Genomic DNA, 18,857 nt, shown 5'->3' on the forward strand with positions numbered 1-18,857 from the left:
CCCCAGTGAGAGTCAGTGTGTGTGGAACCCGTACCCCAGTGAGAGTCAGTGTGTGTGGAACCCGTACCCCAGTGAGAGTTAGTGTGTGTGGAACCCGTACTCCAGTGAGAGTCAGTGTGTGTACCCTACCCCAGTGAGATTCAGCGTGTGTTGGACCTGTAGCCCAGTGAGAGTCAGTGTGTGTGGAACCCGTACCCCAGTGAGAGTTAGTGTGTGTGGAACCCGTACTCCAGTGAGAGTCAGTGTGTGTACCCTACCCCAGTGAGATTCAGCGTGTGTTGGACCTGTAGCCCAGTGAGAGTCAGTATGTGTGGAACCCGCACCCCAGTGAGAGTCAGTGTGTGTGGAACCCGTACTCCAGTGAGAGTCAGTGTGTGTACCCTACCACAGTGAGAGTCAGTGTGTGTGAAACCCGTACTCCAGTGAGTGTCAGTGTGTGTGAAACCCGTACCCCAGTGAGAGTCAGTGTGTGTGGAACCCGTACTCCAGTCAGAGTCAGTGTGTGTACCATACCACAGTGAGAGTCAATGTGTGTGGAACCCGTAGTCCAGTGAGTGTCATTGTGTATGGAACCCGTACCCCAGTGAGAGTCTGTGTGTGTGGAACCCTTATCCCAGTGTGAGTCTGTGTGTGTGGAACCCGTAACCCAGTGAGATTCAGCGTGTATTGAACCTGTAGCCCAATGAGAGTCAATGTGTGTGGAACCCGTAGTCCAGTGAGTGTCAGTGTGTGTGGAACCCGTACGCCAGTGAGAGACTGTGTGTGTGGAACCCGTACCCCAGTGAGAGTCAGTGTGTGTGGAACCCGTACTCCAGTGAGAGTCAGTGTGTTTGGAACCCGTACTCCAGTGAGAGTCAGTGTGTGTGGAACCTGTACCCCAGTGAGAGTCAGTGTGTGTGGAACCCGTACTCCAGTCAGAGTCAGTGTGTTTGGAACCCGTACTCCAGTAAGAGTCAGTGTGTGTGGAACCCGTACCCCAGTGAGATTCAATGTGTGTGGAACACATACCCCGGTGACAGTCAGTGTGTGTGGAACCCGTACCCCAGTGAGAGTCAGTGCGTGTGGAACCCGTACCCCAGTGAGAGTCAATGTGTGTGGAATCCGTACCCCTGTGAGAATCAGTGTCTCTGGAACCCGTACTCCAGTGAGAGCCAGTGTGTGTGGAACCTGTACCCCTGTGAGAGTCCATGTGTGTGGAACGTGTACCCCAGTGAGAGTCAGTGTGTGTGGAACCCGTACCCCAGTGATAGTTAGTGTGCGTGGAACCCATAACTCAGAGAGAGTCAGTGTGTGTTCAACCCATACCCCAGTGAGAGTCAGTGTGTGTGGAACCCATACCCCAGTGAGAGTCAGTGTGTGTGGAACCCGTACCCCAGTGAGAGTCCGTGTGTGTGGAACCCGTACCCCAGTGAGAGTCAGTGTGTGTGGAACCCATACCCCAGTGAGAGTCAGTGTGTGTGGAACCCGTACTCCAGTGAGAATCAGTGCGTGTTGAACCCATACCCCAGTGAGAGTCAGTGTGTGTGGGACCCGTACCCCAGTGAGAGTCAGTGTGTGTGGAACCCGTACCCCAGTGAGAGTCCGTGTGTGTGGAACCCGTACCTCAGTGAGAGTCAGTGTATGTGGAACCCATACCCCAGTGAGAGTCAGTGTGTGTGGAACCCGTACCCCAGTGAGAGTCAGTGTGTGTGGAACCTGTACACCAGTGAGAGTCAGTCTGTGTACCCTACCACAGTGAGAGTCAGTGTGTGTGGAACCCGTACTCCAGTGAGAGTCAGTGTGTGTGAAACCCATACCCCGGTGAGAGTCAGTGTGTGTGGAACCCGTACTCCAGTGAGAGTCAGTGTGTGTACCCTACCACAGTGAGAATCAGTGTGTGTGGAACCCGTACCCCAGTTAGATTCAGCGTGTGTTGAACCTGTAGCCCAGTGAGAGTCAATGTGTGTGGAACCCGTAGTCCAGTGAGAGTCAGTGTGTGTGGAGCCCGTACCCCAGTGAGAGTCCGTGTGTGTGGAATCCGTACCCCAGTGAGAGTCAGTGTATGTGGAACCCATACCCCAGTGAGAGTCAGTGTGTGTGGAACCCGTACCCCAGTGAGAGTCAGTGTGTGTGGAACCTGTACACCAGTGAGTATCAGTCTGTGTACCCTACCACAGTGAACGTCAGTGTGTGTGGAACCCGTACTCCAGTGAGAGTCAGTGTGTGTGAAACCCATACCCCGGTGAGAGTCAGTGTGTGTGGAACCCTTACTCCAGTGAGAGTCAGTGTGTGTGAAACCCATACCCCGGTGAGAGTCAGTGTGTGTGGAACCCGTACCCCAGTGAGAGTCAGTGTGTGTACCCTACCACAGTGAGAATCAGTGTGTGTGGAACCCGTACCCCAGTTAAATTCAGCGTGTGTTGAACCTGTAGCCCAGTGAGAGTCAATGTGTGTGGAACCCGTAGTCCAGTGAGTGTCATTGTGTGTGGAACCCGTACCTCAGTGAGAGTCTGTGTGTGTGGAACCCGTACCCCAGTGAGAGTCTGTGTGTGTGGAACCCGTACCCCAGTGAGAGTCAGTGTGTGTGGAACCCGTAGTGCAGTGAGTGTCAGTGTGTGTGGAACCCGTACCCCAGTGAGAGTCAATGTGTGTGGAACCCGTACTCCAGTGAGAGTCAGTGTGTGTGGAACCCGTACTCTAGTGAGAGTCAGTGTGTTTGGAACCCGTACTCCAGTGATAGTCGTGAGAGTCAGTGTGCGTGGAACCTGTACCCCTGTGAGAGTCCATGTGTGTGGAATGTGTACCCCAGTGAGAGTCAGTGTGTGTGGAACCCGTACCCCAGTGAGAGTCAGTGTGTGTGGAACCCATACCCCAGTGAGAGTCAGTGTGTGTGGAACCCGTACCCCAGTGAGAGTCAGTGTGTGTGGAACCCGTACCCCAGTGAGAGTCAGTGTGTGTGGAACCCGTACCCCAGTGAGAGTTAGTGTATGTGGAACCCGTACACCAGTGAGAGTCAGTGTGTGTACCCTACCACAGTGAGAATCAGTGTGTGTGGAACCCGTACCCCAGTGAGATTCAGCGTGTGTTGGACCTGTAGCCCAGTGAGAGTCAGTGTGTGTGGAACCCGTATCCCAGTGACAGTCCGTGTGTGTGGAACCCATACCCCAATGAGAGTCAGTGTGTGTGGAACCCGTACTCCAGTGAGAGTTACTGTGTGTGGAACCCGTACTCCAGTGAGAGTCAGTGTGTTGGACCTGTAGCCCAGTGAGAGTCAGTGTGTGTGGAACCCGTATCCCAGTGAGAGTTAGTGTGTGTGGAACCCGTACTCCAGTGAGAGTCAGTCTGTGTACCCTACCACAGTGAGAATCAGTGTGTGTGGAACCCGTACCCCAGTGAGATTCAGCGTGTGTTGGACCTGTAGCCCAGTGAGAGTCAGTGTGTGTGGAACCCGTAGTCCAGTGAGTGTCATCGTGTGTGGAACCCGTACCCCAGTGAGAGTCTGTGTGTGTGGAACCCTTATCCCAGTGTGAGTCTGTGTGTGTGGAACCCGTACCCCAGAGAGAGTCAGTGTGTGTGTACTTCTACCACAGTGAGCGTCAGTGTGTGTGGAACCCGTACCCCAGTGAGAGTTAGTGTGTGTGGAACCCGTATCCCAGTGAGAGTCAGTGTGTGTGCAACCCCTACCCCAGTGAGCGTCAGTGTGTTTGGAACCCGGACCCCAGTGAGAGTCAGTGTGTGTGGAACCCGTACCAAGTGTGAATCAGTGTGCGTGGAACCCGTATCACAGTGAAAGTCAGTGTGTGTGGAAGCCGTACCCCAGTGAGAGTCAGTGTGTGTGGAACCATACCCCAGTGAGAGACATTGTGTGTGGGACCCATTTCCCAGAGAGGGTCAGTGTGTGCAGAACCCGTACCCCAGTAAGAATCAGTGGGTGTGGAACCCGTACCCCAGTGAGAGTCAGTATGTATGGAACCTGTACCCCAGTGAGAGTCAGTGTGTGTGGAACCTGTAGACCAGCGAGTGCCAATATGTGTGGAAAGCGTACCTCAGTGAAAGTCAGTATGTGTGGAACCCATTTCCCAGTGAGTCATTGTGTGTGGAACCCGTACCCCAGTGAGAGATGGTGTGTGTGGAACCCGTACCCCAGTGAGAGTCGGTGTGTCTGGAACCCGTGCCCCAGTTAGAGTCAGTGTGTGTGGAACCCATACCCCAGAGAGAGTCAGTGTGTGTGGAACCCGTAACCCAGTGAGAGTCAGTGTGTGTGGAACCCGTACCCCAGTGAGAGTCAGTGTGTGTGGAACCCATACCCACGTGACAGTCAGTGTGTGTCGAACCCGTACCCCAGTGAGAGTCAGTGTGTGTGGAACCCATACCCCAGTGAGAATCAGTGTGTGTGGAACCTGTACCCCAGTGAGAGATGGTGTGTGTGTAACCCATACCCCAGTGAAAGTCAGTGTGTGTGGAACCGTACCCCAGTGAGAGTCAGCGTGTGTGGAACCCGCACCCCAGTGAGAGTCAGTGTGTGTGGAACCGTACCCCAGTGAGAGTCAGTGTGTGTGGAACCCGCACCCCAGTAAGAATCAGTGTGTGTGGAACCTGTACCCCAGTGAGAGTCAGTGTGTGTGGAACCCATACCCACGTGACAGTCAGTGTGTGTCGAACCCGTACCCCAGTGAGAGTCAGTGTGTGTGGAACCCATACCCCAGTGAGAATCAGTGTGTGTGGAACCAGTACCCCAGTGAGAGTCAGTGTGTGTGGAACTGTACACCAGCGAGAGTCAATGTGTGTGGAACCCATTTTCAAGTGAGAGTCAGTGTGTGTGGAACATGTTCCCCAGTGAGTGCCAATGTGTGTGGAACCCGTACCCCAAGAGAGTAGGTGCGCTTGGGACCCATTTCCCAGAGAGAGTCAATGTGTGTGGAACCCTTTCCCCAGTGAGAGTCAGTGTGTTTGGAACCCGTACCGCAGTGAGATTCAGTGTTTGTGGAACCCGTAGCCCAGTGAGAGTCATTGTGTGTGGAACCCGTACCCGAGTGAGAGTCAGCGTGTGTGGAACCTGTAGCCCAGCGAGAGTCAATATGTGTGGAACCCGTAACTCAGAGAGTGTCAGTGTGTGTGGAACCCGTGCCCCAGTGAGAGTCAGTATGTATGGAACCTGTACCCCAGTGAGAGTCAGTATGTTTGGAACCCATTTCCCAGTGAGAGTCATTGTGTGTGGAACCCGTACCCCTGTGACAGTCGGTATGAGTGGAACCCATACCCCAGTGAGAGTCAGTGTGTGTGGAACCCGTACCCCAGTTAGAGTCAGTGTGTGTGTAACCCGTAACCCAGTGAGAGTCAGTGTGTGTGGAACCCGTACCCCAGTGATAGTCAGTGTGTGTGGAACCCATCCCCCAGTGAGAGTCAATGTGTGTGGAACCTGTACACCGGTGAGTCAGTATGTGTGGAACCCGCACCCCAGTGAGAGTCAGTGTGTGTGGAACCTGTACCCCTGTGAGACAGTGTGTGTGGAACTCGTACCCCAGTGAGAGTCAGTGTGTGTGGAACCCATACCCCAGTGAGAGTCAGTGTGTGTGGAACCCGTACTCCAGTGAGAGTCAGTGTGTGTACCCTACCACAGTGAGAGTCAGTGTGTGTGAAACCCGTACTCCAGTGAGATTCAGTGTGTGTGAAACCCGTACCCCAGTGAGAGTCAGTGTGTGTGGAACCCGTACTCCAGTCAGAGTCAGTGTGTGTACCATACCACAGTGAGAGTCAATGTGTGTGGAACCCGTAGTCCAGTGAGTGTCATTGTGTGTGGAACCAGTACCCCAGTGAGAGTCTGTGTGTGTGGAACCCTTATCCCAGTGTGAGTCTGTGTGTGTGGAACCCGTAACCCAGTGAGATTCAGCGTGTATTGAACCTGTAGCCCAGTGAGAGTCTGTGTGTGTGGAACCCGTACCCCAGTGAGAGTCAGTGTGTGTGGAACCCGTACTCCAGTGAGAGTCAGTGTGTTTGGAACCCGTACTCCAGTGAGAGTCAGTGTGTGTGGAACCTGTACCCCAGTGAGAGTCAGTGTGTGTGGAACCCGTACTCCAGTCAGAGTCAGTGTGTTTGGAACCCGTACTCCAGTAAGAGTCAGTGTGTGTGGAACCCGTACCCCAGTGAGATTCAATGTGTGTGGAACACATACCCCGGTGACAGTCAGTGTGTGTGGAACCCGTACCCCAGTGAGAGTCAGTGCGTGTGGAACCCGTACCCCAGTGAGAGTCAATGTGTGTGGAATCCGTACCCCTGTGAGAATCAGTGTCTCTGGAACCCGTACTCCAGTGAGAGCCAGTGTGTGTGGAACCTGTACCCCTGTGAGAGTCCATGTGTGTGGAATGTGTACCCCAGTGAGAGTCAGTGTGTGTGGAACCCGTACCCCAGTGAGAGTCAGTGTGTGTGGAACCCATACCCCAGTGAGAGTCAGTGTGTGTGGAACCCGTACCCCAGTGAGAGTCAGTGTGTGTGGAACCCGTACCCCAGTGAGAGTCAGTGTGTGTGGAACCCGTACCCCAGTGAGAGTTAGTGTATGTGGAACCCGTACACCAGTGAGAGTCAGTGTGTGTACCCTACCACAGTGAGAATCAGTGTGTGTGGAACCCGTACCCCAGTGAGATTCAGCGTGTGTTGGACCTGTAGCCCAGTGAGAGTCAGTGTGTGTGGAACCCGTATCCCAGTGACAGTCCGTGTGTGTGGAACCCATACCCCAATGAGAGTCAGTGTGTGTGGAACCCGTACTCCAGTGAGAGTTACTGTGTGTGGAACCCGTACTCCAGTGAGAGTCAGTGTGTTGGACCTGTAGCCCAGTGAGAGTCAGTGTGTGTGGAACCCGTATCCCAGTGAGAGTTAGTGTGTGTGGAACCCGTACTCCAGTGAGAGTCAGTCTGTGTACCCTACCACAGTGAGAATCAGTGTGTGTGGAACCCGTACCCCAGTGAGATTCAGCGTGTGTTGGACCTGTAGCCCAGTGAGAGTCAGTGTGTGTGGAACCCGTAGTCCAGTGAGTGTCATCGTGTGTGGAACCCGTACCCCAGTGAGAGTCTGTGTGTGTGGAACCCTTATCCCAGTGTGAGTCTGTGTGTGTGGAACCCGTACCCCAGAGAGAGTCAGTGTGTGTGTACTTCTACCACAGTGAGCGTCAGTGTGTGTGGAACCCGTACTCCAGTGAGAATCAGTGCGTGTTGAACCCATACCCCAGTGAGAGTCAGTGTGTGTGGGACCCGTACCCCAGTGAGAGTCAGTGTGTGTGGAACCCGTACCCCAGTGAGAGTCCGTGTGTGTGGAACCCGTACCTCAGTGAGAGTCAGTGTATGTGGAACCCATACCCCAGTGAGAGTCAGTGCGTGTGGAACCCGTACCCCAGTGAGAGTCAGTGTGTGTGGAACCTGTACACCAGTGAGAGTCAGTCTGTGTACCCTACCACAGTGAGAGTCAGTGTGTGTGGAACCCTTTCTCCAGTGAGAGTCAGTGTGTGTGAAACCCATAGCCCGGTGAGAGTCAGTGTGTGTGGAACCCGTACTCCAGTGAGAGTCAGTGTGTGTACCCTACCACAGTGAGAATCAGTGTGTGTGGAACCCGTACCCCAGTTAGATTCAGCGTGTGTTGAACCTGTAGCCCAGTGAGAGTCAATGTGTGTGGAACCCGTAGTCCAGTGAGAGTCAGTGTGTGTGGAACCCGTACTCTAGTGAGAGTCAGTGTGTTTGGAACCCGTACTCCAGTGATTGTCGTGAGAGTCAGTGTGTGTGGAACCTGTACCCCTGTGAGAGTCCATGTGTGTGGAACGTGTACCCCAGTGAGAGTCAGTGTGTGTGGACCCGTACCCCAGTGAGAGTCAGTGTGTGTTGAACTCATACCCCAGTGAGTGTCAGTGTGTGTGGAACCCGTACCCCAGTGAGAGTCAGTGTGTGTGGAACCCATACCCCAGTGAGAGTCAGTGTGTGTGGAACCCGTACCCCAGTGAGAGTCAGTGTGTGTGGAACCCGTCCCCCAGTGAGAGTCAGTGTGTGTGGAACCCGTACCCCAGTGAGAGTTAGTGTGTGTGGAACCCGTACTCCAGTGAGAGTCAGTGTGTGTACCCTACCCCAGTGAGATTCAGCGTGTGTTGGACCTGTAGCCCAGTGAGAGTCAGTGTGTGTGGAACCCGTCCCCCAGTGAGAGTCAATGTGTGTGGAACCTGTACCCCTGTGAGTCAGTATGTGTGGAACCCGCACCCCAGTGAGAGTCAGTGTGTGTGGAACCTGTACCCCTTTGAGTCAGTGTGTGTGGAACTCGTACCCCAGTGAGAGTCAGTATGTGTGGAACCCATACCCCAGTGAGAGTCAGTGTGTGTGGAACCCGTACTCCAGTGAGAGTCAGTGTGTGTACCCTACCACAGTGAGAGTCAGTGTGTGTGAAACCCGTACTCCAGTGAGAGTCAGTGTGTGTGAAACCCGTACCCCAGTGAGAGTCAGTGTGTGTGGAACCCGTACTCCAGTCAGAGTCAGTGTGTGTACCATACCACAGTGAGAGTCAATGTGTGTGGAACCCGTAGTCCAGTGAGTGTCATTGTGTGTGGAACCCGTACCCCAGTGAGAGTCTGTGTGTGTGGAACCCTTATCCCAGTGTGAGTCTGTGTGTGTGGAACCCGTAACCCAGTGAGATTCAGCGTGTATTGAACCTGTAGCCCAGTGAGAGTCAATGTGTGTGGAACCCGTAGCCCAGTGAGTGTCAGTGTGTGTGGAACCCGTACGCCAGTGAGAGACTGTGTGTGTGGAACCCGTACCCCAGTGAGAGTCAGTGTGTGTGGAACCCGTACTCCAGTGAGAGTCAGTGTGTTTGGAACCCGTACTCCAGTGAGAGTCAGTGTGTTTGGAACCTGTACCCCAGTGAGAGTCAGTGTGTGTGGAACCCGTACTCCAGTCAGAGTCAGTGTGTTTGGAACCCGTACTCCAGTAAGAGTCAGTGTGTGTGGAACCCGTACCCCAGTGAGATTCAATGTGTGTGGAACACATACCCCGGTGACAGTCAGTGTGTGTGGAACCCGTACCCCAGTGAGAGTCAGTGCGTGTGGAACCCGTACCCCAGTGAGAGTCAATGTGTGTGGAACCCGTACCCCAGTGATAGTTAGTGTGCGTGGAACCCATACCTCAGTGAGAGTCAGTGTGTGTTCAACCCATACCCCAGTGAGAGTCAGTGTGTGTGGAACCCATACCTCAGTGAGAGTCAGTGTGTGTGGAACCCGTACCCCAGTGAGAGTCCGTGTGTGTGGAACCCGTACCCCAGTGAGAGTCAGTGTGTGTGGAACCCATACCCCAGTGAGAGTCAGTGTGTGTGGAACCCGTACTCCAGTGAGAGTCAGTGCGTGTTGAACCCATACCCCAGTGAGAGTCAGTGTGTGTGGGACCCGTACCCCAGTGAGAGTCAGTGTGTGTGGAACCCGTACCCCAGTGAGAGTCCGTGTGTGTGGAACCCGTACCTCAGTGAGAGTCAGTGTATGTGGAACCCATACCCCAGTGAGAGTCAGTGTGTGTGGAACCCGTACCCCAGTGAGAGTCAGTGTGTGTGGAACCTGTACACCAGTGAGAGTCAGTGTGTGTGAAACCCATACCCCGGTGAGAGTCAGTGTGTGTGGAACCCGTACTCCAGTGAGAGTCAGTGTGTGTACCCTACCACAGTGAGAATCAGTGTGTGTGGAACCCGTACCCCAGTTAGATTCAGCGTGTGTTGAACCTGTGGCCCAGTGAGAGTCAATGTGTGTGGAACCCGTAGTCCAGTGAGAGTCAGTGTGTGTGGAACCCGTACTCTAGTGAGAGTCAGTGTGTTTGGAACCCGTACTCCAGTGATAGTCGTGAGAGTCAGTGTGTGTGGAACCTGTACCCCTGTGAGAGTCCATGTGTGTGGAACGTGTACCCCAGTGAGAGTCAGTGTGTGTGGACCCGTACCCCAGTGAGAGTCAGTGTGTGTTGAACTCATACCCCAGTGAGTGTCAGTGTGTGTGGAACCCGTACCCCAGTGAGAGTCAGTGTGTGTGGAACCCATACCCCAGTGAGAGTCAGTGTGTGTGGAACCCGTACCCCAGTGAGAGTCAGTGTGTGTGGAACCCGTACCCCAGTGAGAGTCAGTGTGTGTGGAACCCGTACCCCAGTGAGAGTTAGTGTGTGTGGAACCCGTACTCCAGTGAGAGTCAGTGTGTGTACCCTACCCCAGTGAGATTCAGCGTGTGTTGGACCTGTAGCCCAGTGAGAGTCAGTGTGTGTGGAACCCGTATCCCAGTGAGAGTCAGTGTGTGTGGAACCCGTACCCCAGTGAGAGTCAGTGTGTGTGGAACCCGTCCCCCAGTGAGAGTCAATGTGTGTGGAACCTGTACCCCTGTGAGTCAGTATGTGTGGAACCCGCACCCCAGTGAGAGTCAGTGTGTGTGGAACCTGTACCCCTTTGAGTCAGTGTGTGTGGAACTCGTACCCCAGTGAGAGTCAGTATGTGTGGAACCCATACCCCAGTGATAGTCAGTGTGTGTGGAACCCGTACTCCAGTGAGAGTCAGTGTGTGTACCCTACCACAGTGAGAGTCAGTGTGTGTGAAACCCGTACTCCAGTGAGAGTCAGTGTGTGTGAAACCCGTACCCCAGTGAGAGTCAGTGTGTGTGGAACCCGTACTCCAGTCAGAGTCAGTGTGTGTACCATACCACAGTGAGAGTCAATGTGTGTGGAACCCGTAGTCCAGTGAGTGTCATTGTGTGTGGAACCCGTACCCCAGTGAGAGTCTGTGTGTGTGGAACCCTTATCCCAGTGTGAGTCTGTGTGTGTGGAACCCGTAACCCAGTGAGATTCAGCGTGTATTGAACCTGTAGCCCAGTGAGAGTCAATGTGTGTGGAACCCGTAGCCCAGTGAGTGTCAGTGTGTGTGGAACCCGTACGCCAGTGAGAGACTGTGTGTGTGGAACCCGTACCCCAGTGAGAGTCAGTGTGTGTGGAACCCGTACTCCAGTGAGAGTCAGTGTGTTTGGAACCCGCACTCCAGTGAGAGTCAGTGTGTGTGGAACCTGTACCCCAGTGAGAGTCAGTGTGTGTGGAACCCGTACTCCAGTCAGAGTCAGTGTGTTTGGAACCCGTACTCCAGTAAGAGTCAGTGTGTGTGGAACCCGTACCCCAGTGAGATTCAATGTGTGTGGAACACATACCCCGGTGACAGTCAGTGTGTGTGGAACCCGTACCCCAGTGAGAGTCAGTGCGTGTGGAACCCGTACCCCAGTGAGAGTCAATGTGTGTGGAACCCGTACCCCAGTGATAGTTAGTGTGCGTGGAACCCATACCTCAGTGAGAGTCAGTGTGTGTTCAACCCATACCCCAGTGAGAGTCAGTGTGTGTGGAACCCATACCTCAGTGAGAGTCAGTGTGTGTGGAACCCGTACCCCAGTGAGAGTCCGTGTGTGTGGAACCCGTACCCCAGTGAGAGTCAGTGTGTGTGGAACCCATACCCCAGTGAGAGTCAGTGTGTGTGGAACCCGTACTCCAGTGAGAGTCAGTGCGTGTTGAACCCATACCCCAGTGAGAGTCAGTGTGTGTGGGACCCGTACCCCAGTGAGAGTCAGTGTGTGTGGAACCCGTACCCCAGTGAGAGTCCGTGTGTGTGGAACCCGTACCTCAGTGAGAGTCAGTGTATGTGGAACCCATACCCCAGTGAGAGTCAGTGTGTGTGGAACCCGTACCCCAGTGAGAGTCAGTGTGTGTGGAACCTGTACACCAGTGAGAGTCAGTCTGTGTACCCTACCACAGTGAGAGTCAGTGTGTGTGGAACCCTTTCTCCAGTGAGAGTCAGTGTGTGTGAAACCCATACCCCGGTGAGAGTCAGTGTGTGTGGAACCCGTACTCCAGTGAGAGTCAGTGTGTGTACCCTACCACAGTGAGAATCAGTGTGTGTGGAACCCGTACCCCAGTTAGATTCAGCGTGTGTTGAACCTGTAGCCCAGTGAGAGTCAATGTGTGTGGAACCCGTAGTCCAGTGAGAGTCAGTGTGTGTGGAACCCGTACTCTAGTGAGAGTCAGTGTGTTTGGAACCCGTACTCCAGTGATAGTCGTGAGAGTCAGTGTGTGTGGAACCTGTACCCCTGTGAGAGTCCATGTGTGTGGAACGTGTACCCCAGTGAGAGTCAGTGTGTGTGGACCCGTACCCCAGTGAGAGTCAGTGTGTGTTGAACTCATACCCCAGTGAGTGTCAGTGTGTGTGGAACCCGTACCCCAGTGAGAGTCAGTGTGTGTGGAACCCATACCCCAGTGAGAGTCAGTGTGTGTGGAACCCGTACCCCAGTGAGAGTCAGTGTGTGTGGAACCCGTACCCCAGTGAGAGTCAGTGTGTGTGGAACCCGTACCCCAGTGAGAGTTAGTGTGTGTGGAACCCGTACTCCAGTGAGAGTCAGTGTGTGTACCCTACCCCAGTGAGATTCAGCGTGTGTTGGACCTGTAGCCCAGTGAGAGTCAGTGTGTGTGGAACCCGTATCCCAGTGAGAGTCAGTGTGTGTGGAACCCGTACCCCAGTGAGAGTTAGTGTCTGTGGAACCCGTACCCCAGTGAAATTCAGCATGTGTTGGACCTGTAGCCCAGTGAGAGTCAGTGTGTGTGGAACCCGTATCCCAGTGAGAGTTAGTGTGTGTGGAACCCGTACTCCAGTGAGAGTCAGTGTGTGTACCCTACCACAGTGAGAATCAGTGTGTGTGGAACCCGTACCCCAGTGAGAGTCAGTGTGTGTGAAACCCCTACCCCAGTGAGCGTCAGTGTCTTTGGAACCCGTACCCCAGTGAGAGTCAGTGTGTGTGGAACCCGTACCCCAGTGAGAGTCAGTGTGTGTGGAACCCGTACCCCCGTGAGAGTCAGTGTGTGTGTACTTCTACCACAGTGATCGTCAGTGTGTGTGGAACCCGTACCACAGTGAGAGTCAGTGTGTGTGGAACCCGTACCCCAGTGAGAGTCAGTGTGTGTGGAACCTGTACCCCAGTGAGAGTCAGTGTCTGTGGAACCCGTATCCCAGTGAGAGTCAGTGTGTGTGAAACCCCTTCCCCAGTGAGAATCAGTGTGTGTGGAACCCGTACCCCAGTGAGTGTCAGTGTGTGTGGAACCCCTACCACAGTGTGAGTCAGTGTGTGTGGAACCCGTACCCCAGTGAGAGTCAGTGTGTGTGCAACCCCTTACTCCAGTGAGAGTCAGTGTGTGTTGGAACCCGTACCCCAGTGAGTGTCAGTGTGTGTGGAACCCCTACCACAGTGTGAGTCAGTGTGTGTGGAACCCGTACCCCAGTGAGAGTCAGTGTGTGTGGAACCCCTTACTCCAGTGAGAGTCAGTGTGTGTTGGACCCCTACCCCAGTGAGTCTCAGTGTGTGTGGAACTTGCACACTTGATTGGCTCACCGGGATTGGGGCGCCCTGTCTGGACAATGAGTCCAGGATGAGGTCCTTCGAACGTCGTGACAATATCATCGTTGAAATCAATCAGGCTCTGACCTAAAATGGAGACATGTGTTAATTATCGCTTAAAGATTCTCCATTCGGATTTTGGATTTTGGCTGGTCAATGCAAAAGTAGAAGATGGCATTCCCAATGTCGCAAAGAAATTTCCTGCCGGAATTCTGAGAGATCGACTATATACTTGCCTCATCCAGTCCTGACGAGATAACCTTCACCTCAGGAATCAGACAAATAAACCTTCTCTCTGCGGCCTTGAATGCAAGTGCATCATTCGTTAAATAAAGAGACCAAAATGATGCACATTATTCCAGATTTGCAGAGCCACAGGGATGAATGTCGGCTGTTTGCAGGACAACCGAATTGAGCAGTCGGAATACTCTGGTGCCCCGTGGATGGTTTGTAGGAAAGGGGTAGCGTGGCACTTTGCGGCTTGGAAAGAAAACCATGCCTGGGAAAACTGTGTTCGAAGGTCGGTTTTGAATTGGGGGGAAGATGAGGGGAAGCAGTGACTGCTCGGCAAAGCGAGGCACCACCTAATGAAGCCCCAGGAACCGGTTTGATGTCGGCAGAGAATGGATGTCGCTCCAAAGTCGCTGGATGCTCTGGAATCGAATGGCTGCCAGTTCTCCTCGCAGTCCATCTGGCTATCTCGGGGTGTTGGTGTTCGGGGTGTTTAAATATCGGGGTGTTGATGATCGTGGTGTTTATAAGACCATAAGTCATAGGAGCAGAATTAGGCCACTTGGCCCATCGAGTCTGCTCCGCCATTCAATCATGGCTGACATTTTCTCATCCTCATTCTCCTGCCTTCTCCCCATAACCCCTGATCCCCCTATTAATCAAGAACCTATCTATCTCAGTCTTAAAGACACTCAGTGAATTGGCCTCCACAACCTTCTGGGGCAAAGAGTTCCACAGATTCACCACCCTCTGGCTGAAAAAATTCCTGCTCATCTCTGTTTTAAAGGATCATCCCCTTAATCTGAGATGGTGTCCTCTGGTTCTAGTTTTTCCTACAAGTGGAAACATCCTCCGCACGTCCACTCTATCCAGGCCTAGCAGTATCCTGTAAGTTTCAATAAGATCCCCCTCATCCTTCTGAGCTCCAACGGATACAGACCCAAAGTCCTCAACCGTTCCTCATACGACAAGCTCTTCATTCCAGGGATCATTCTTGTGAACCTCCTCTGGACCCTTTCCAAGGCCAGCACATCCTTCCTTAGATATGGGGCCCAAAATTGCTCACAATACTCCAAATGGGGTCTGACCAGAGCCTTCTACATCCTCAGAAGTACATCTCTGGTCTTGTAGTCTAGCCCTCTTGACATGAATGCTAACATTGCATTTGCCTTCTTAACTGCCGACTGAACCTGCACATTAACCTTAAGAGAATCGTGAACGAGGATTCCCAAGTCCCATTGTGCTTCTGCTTTCCCAAGCATTTCCCCATTTAGAAAATAGTCTATGCCTAGATTCCTCCTTCCAAAGTGTATAACCTAACACTTTTCCATATTGTATTTCATTTGCCCCTTAATTGCCCACTCTCCTAGCTTGTCCAAGTCCTTCTGCAGCCCCCTTGCTTCCTCAATACTACCTGTCCCTCTGTAGATCTTTGTATCATCTGCAAACTTAGCAACAGTGCCTTCAGTTCCTTCTTCCAGATCATTAATGTATATTATAAAAAGCTGTGGTCCCAGCACAGACCCCTGAGGCACACTACTAGTCATTGGCTGCCATCCTGAAAAAGACCCCTTTATCCCCAGTCAGCCAATCCTCTATCCATGCCAGGATCTTACCCTTAACATCATGGGCTTTTAACTTATTTAACAGTCTCCTATGCGGCACCTTGTCAAAGGCCTTCTGGAAATCTAAATAAATCACGTCCACTGATTCTCCTTTGTCTAACTTGCTTCTTACCTCCTCAAAGAACTCTAACAAATTTGTGAGACATGACCTCCCTTTGACAAAGCCATGCTGACTCAGTCCTATTTTACCATTCACTTGCAAGTGCTTCACGATCTCATCTTTAATAACAGACTCTAAAATCTTACCAATGACTGAAGTCAGGCTAACCGGCCTATAATTTCCCATCTTCTACCTCCCCCACTTCTTAAACAGTGGTGTTACATTAGCCACCTTCCAGTCCTCTGGGACCCTTCCTGCCTCCAGTGTTTCCTGAAAGATCATGACTAATGCCTCCACAATCTCTTCAGCTACCTCTTTTAGGACCCTGGGGTGTAGTCCATCTGGTCCAGGTGACTTATCCACCTTTAGACCTTTCAGTTTCCCCAGAACCTTCTCCTTCGTAATGGTCACTGCACTCACCTCTGCCCCCTGGTTCTCCTGGAGCTCTGGCATCCTACTGGTGTCTTCCACCGTGAAGACTGATGCAAAGTAACTATTCAGTTCGTCTGCTATTTCTTTGTTTCCTATTATTAGTTCTCCTGCCACATTTTCTAGTGGTCCAATGTCTATTTTTGCCTCTCTCTTACCTTTTATAGATTGAAAAAATCTCTTCCTATCTTCCGTTTTATTACTAGCTAGCTTGCACTCATACGTCATCTTCTCCCCCCGTGTTCCTTTTTTTTAATAGAATTTACAGTGCAGAAGGAGGCCATTCAGCCCATCGAGTCTGCACCGGCTCTTGGAAAGAGCACCCTACCCAAGCCCACACTTCCACCCTATCCCCATAACCCAGTAACCCCATCCAACACTAAGGGCAATTTTGGACACTAAGGGCAATTTATCATGGCCAATCCACCTAACCTGCACATCTTTGGACTGTGGGAGGAAACCGGAGCACCCGGTGGAAACCCATGCACACACGGGGAGAACGTGCAGACTCCGCACAGACAATGACCCAAGCCGGGAATCGAACCTGGGACCCTGGAGCTGTGAAGCAATTGTGCTAACCAGTATGCTACCATACTAGTTGTCCTCTGCTCGCTTTTAAAGGCTTCCCAATCCTCTGTTTTCCCCTAATCCTCGCCACTTTGTATGCTTTTTCCTGAGCTTTTGTGCTGTACTTGCCATGCCTCGTAAGCCGTGGATGCCCTGTCATCCCATTAGCATGTTTCCTTCGCCTTGGGATGAATTTCTGTTGTGCCTTCCTAATGACCCCCAAAAACTCTTGCCATTGCTGTTCCACTGTCTTCTCTGCTAGGCTCCTTTACCAATCAACTCAGGCCAGCTCCTCCCACATGTCTTTGTAGTTACCCTTATTTAATTTATATATTGGGGTGTTGAAGATCGTGGTGTTTATATATCGGGGTGTTTAAGAACATGGTGTTTATCGATAGTGGGGTTGGTGTTCGGTGTGTTTATATATTGGGGTGTTGGTGTTCGGGGTGTTTATATATCGGGGTGTTGGTGTTCGGGATGTTTATATATCAGGGTGTTGGTTTTCGGTGTGTTTATATATCGGGGTGTTGGTGTTCGGGGTGTTTATGTATTGGGGTGTTGGTGTTCGGGATGTTTATATATCGGGGTGTTGGTGTTCGGGGTGTTTATGTATTGGGGCGTTGGTGTTCGGGGTGTTTATATATCGGGGTGTTGGTGCTCGGGGTGTTTATATATCGGGGTGTTGGTTTTCAGGGTGTTTATGTATTGGGGTGTTGGTGTTCGGGATGTTTATATATCGGGGTGTTGGTGTTCGGTGTGTTTATATATCGGGGTGTTGGTGTTCGGTGTGTTTATATATCGGAGTGTTGGTGTTCGGGGTGTTTATGTATCGGGTGTTGGTGTTCGAGGTGTTTATATATTGGGGTGTTGGTGTTCGGTGTGTTTATATATCGGAGTGTTGGTGTTCGAGGTGTTTATATATTGGGGTGTTGGTGTTCGGGGTGTTTATATATCGGGGTGTTGGTGTTCGGGGTGTTTCTATATCGGGGTGTTGGTGTTCGGGGTGTTTCTATATCGGGGTGTTTATATATCGGGGTGTTGGTGTTCGGGGTGTTTATATATCGGGGTGTTGGTGTTCGGTGTGTTTAAATATTGGGGTGTTGGTGTTCGGGGTGTTTATGTATCGGGGTGATGGTGTTCGGGGTGTTTATATATCGGGGTGTTGGTGTTCGGGGTGTTTATGTATCGGGGTGTTGGTGTTCGGGGTGTTTATATATTGGGGTGTTGGTGTTCGGGGTGTTTATAGATAGTGGGGTTGGTGTTCGGTGTGTTTATATATCGGGGTGTAGGTGTTCGGGGTGTTTATATATTAGGGTGTTGGTGTTCGGGGTGTTTATATATCGGGGTGTTGGTGTCCGGGGTGTTTATATATCGGGGTGTTGGTGTTCGGGGTGTTTATGTATCGGGGTGTTGGTGTTTTGGGTGTTTATATATCGGGGTGTTGGTGTTCGGGGTGTTTATAGATAGTGGGGTTGGTGTTCGGTGTGTTTATATATCGGGGTGTAGGTGTTCGGGGTGTTTGTATATCTGGGTGTTGGTGTTCGGGGTGTTTATATATCGGGGTGTTGGTGTCCGGGGTGTTTATATATCGGGGTGTTGGTGTTCGGTGTGTTTATATATCGGGGTGTTGGTGTTCGGGGTGTTTATATATCGGGGTGTTGGTGTTCGGTGTGTTTATATATCGGGGTGTTGGTGTTCGGTGTGTTTATATATCGGGGTGTTGGTGTTCGGGGTGTTTATGTATCGGGGTGTTGGTGCTCGGTGTGTTTATATATCGCGGTGTTGGTGTTCGGGGTGTTTATATATCGGGGTGTTGGTGTTCGGGGTGTTTATATATCGGGGTGTTGGTGTTCGGGGTGTTTATGTATCGGGGTGTTGGTGTTCGGGGTGTTTATATATCGGGGTGTTGGTGTTCGGGGTGTTTATATATCGGGGTGTTGGTTTTCGGGGTGTTTATATATCGGGGTGTTGGTGTTCGGGGTGTTGGTGTTCGGGGTGTTTATATATCGGGGTGTTGATGTTCGGGGCATTTATATACCGGGGTGTTGATGTTCGGGGCGTTTATATATTGGGGTGCTGGTGTTCGGGGTGTTTATATATCGGGGTGTTGGTGTTCGGGGTGTTTATATATCAGGGTGCTGGTGTTCGGGGTGTTGGTGTTCGGGGTGTTTAAAAATCGTGGTGTTGGTGTTCGGGGTGTTTATATATCGGGGTGTTGGTGTTCGGGGTGTTTATATATCGGGGTGTTGGTGTTCGGGGTGTTTATATATCGGGGTGTTGGTGTTCGGGGTGTTTATATATCGGGGGGTTGGTGTTCGGGGTGTTGGTGTTCGGGGTGTTTATATATCGGGGTGTTGGTGTTCAGGGTGTTTATATATCGGGGGTTGGTGTTCGGGGTGTTTATATATCGGGGGGGTTGGTGTTCGGGGTATTTATATATCGCAGAGTTGGTGATCGGGGTGTTTATATATCGGGGTGTTGGTGTTCGGGGTGTTCATATATCGGGGGGTTGGTGTTC

General features: G+C 52.0%; 1 protein-coding gene across 1 annotated transcript in view; it reads right to left on the reverse strand.

The window, feature by feature from the left end:
* Positions 1 to 18,857, reverse strand: part of LOC140386495 (von Willebrand factor A domain-containing protein 7-like) — a 232,342-nt gene that overhangs the window by 35,799 nt on the left and 177,686 nt on the right. The window contains exon 13 of the mRNA XM_072468886.1: positions 13,382 to 13,474. Coding sequence (XP_072324987.1) covers positions 13,382 to 13,474 — 93 coding nt within the window. The remainder of the gene's footprint in view (positions 1 to 13,381; positions 13,475 to 18,857) is intronic.

The sequence above is a fragment of the Scyliorhinus torazame genome, chromosome 12, assembly GCF_047496885.1.
Source record: "Scyliorhinus torazame isolate Kashiwa2021f chromosome 12, sScyTor2.1, whole genome shotgun sequence".
NCBI lineage: Eukaryota > Metazoa > Chordata > Chondrichthyes > Carcharhiniformes > Scyliorhinidae > Scyliorhinus > Scyliorhinus torazame.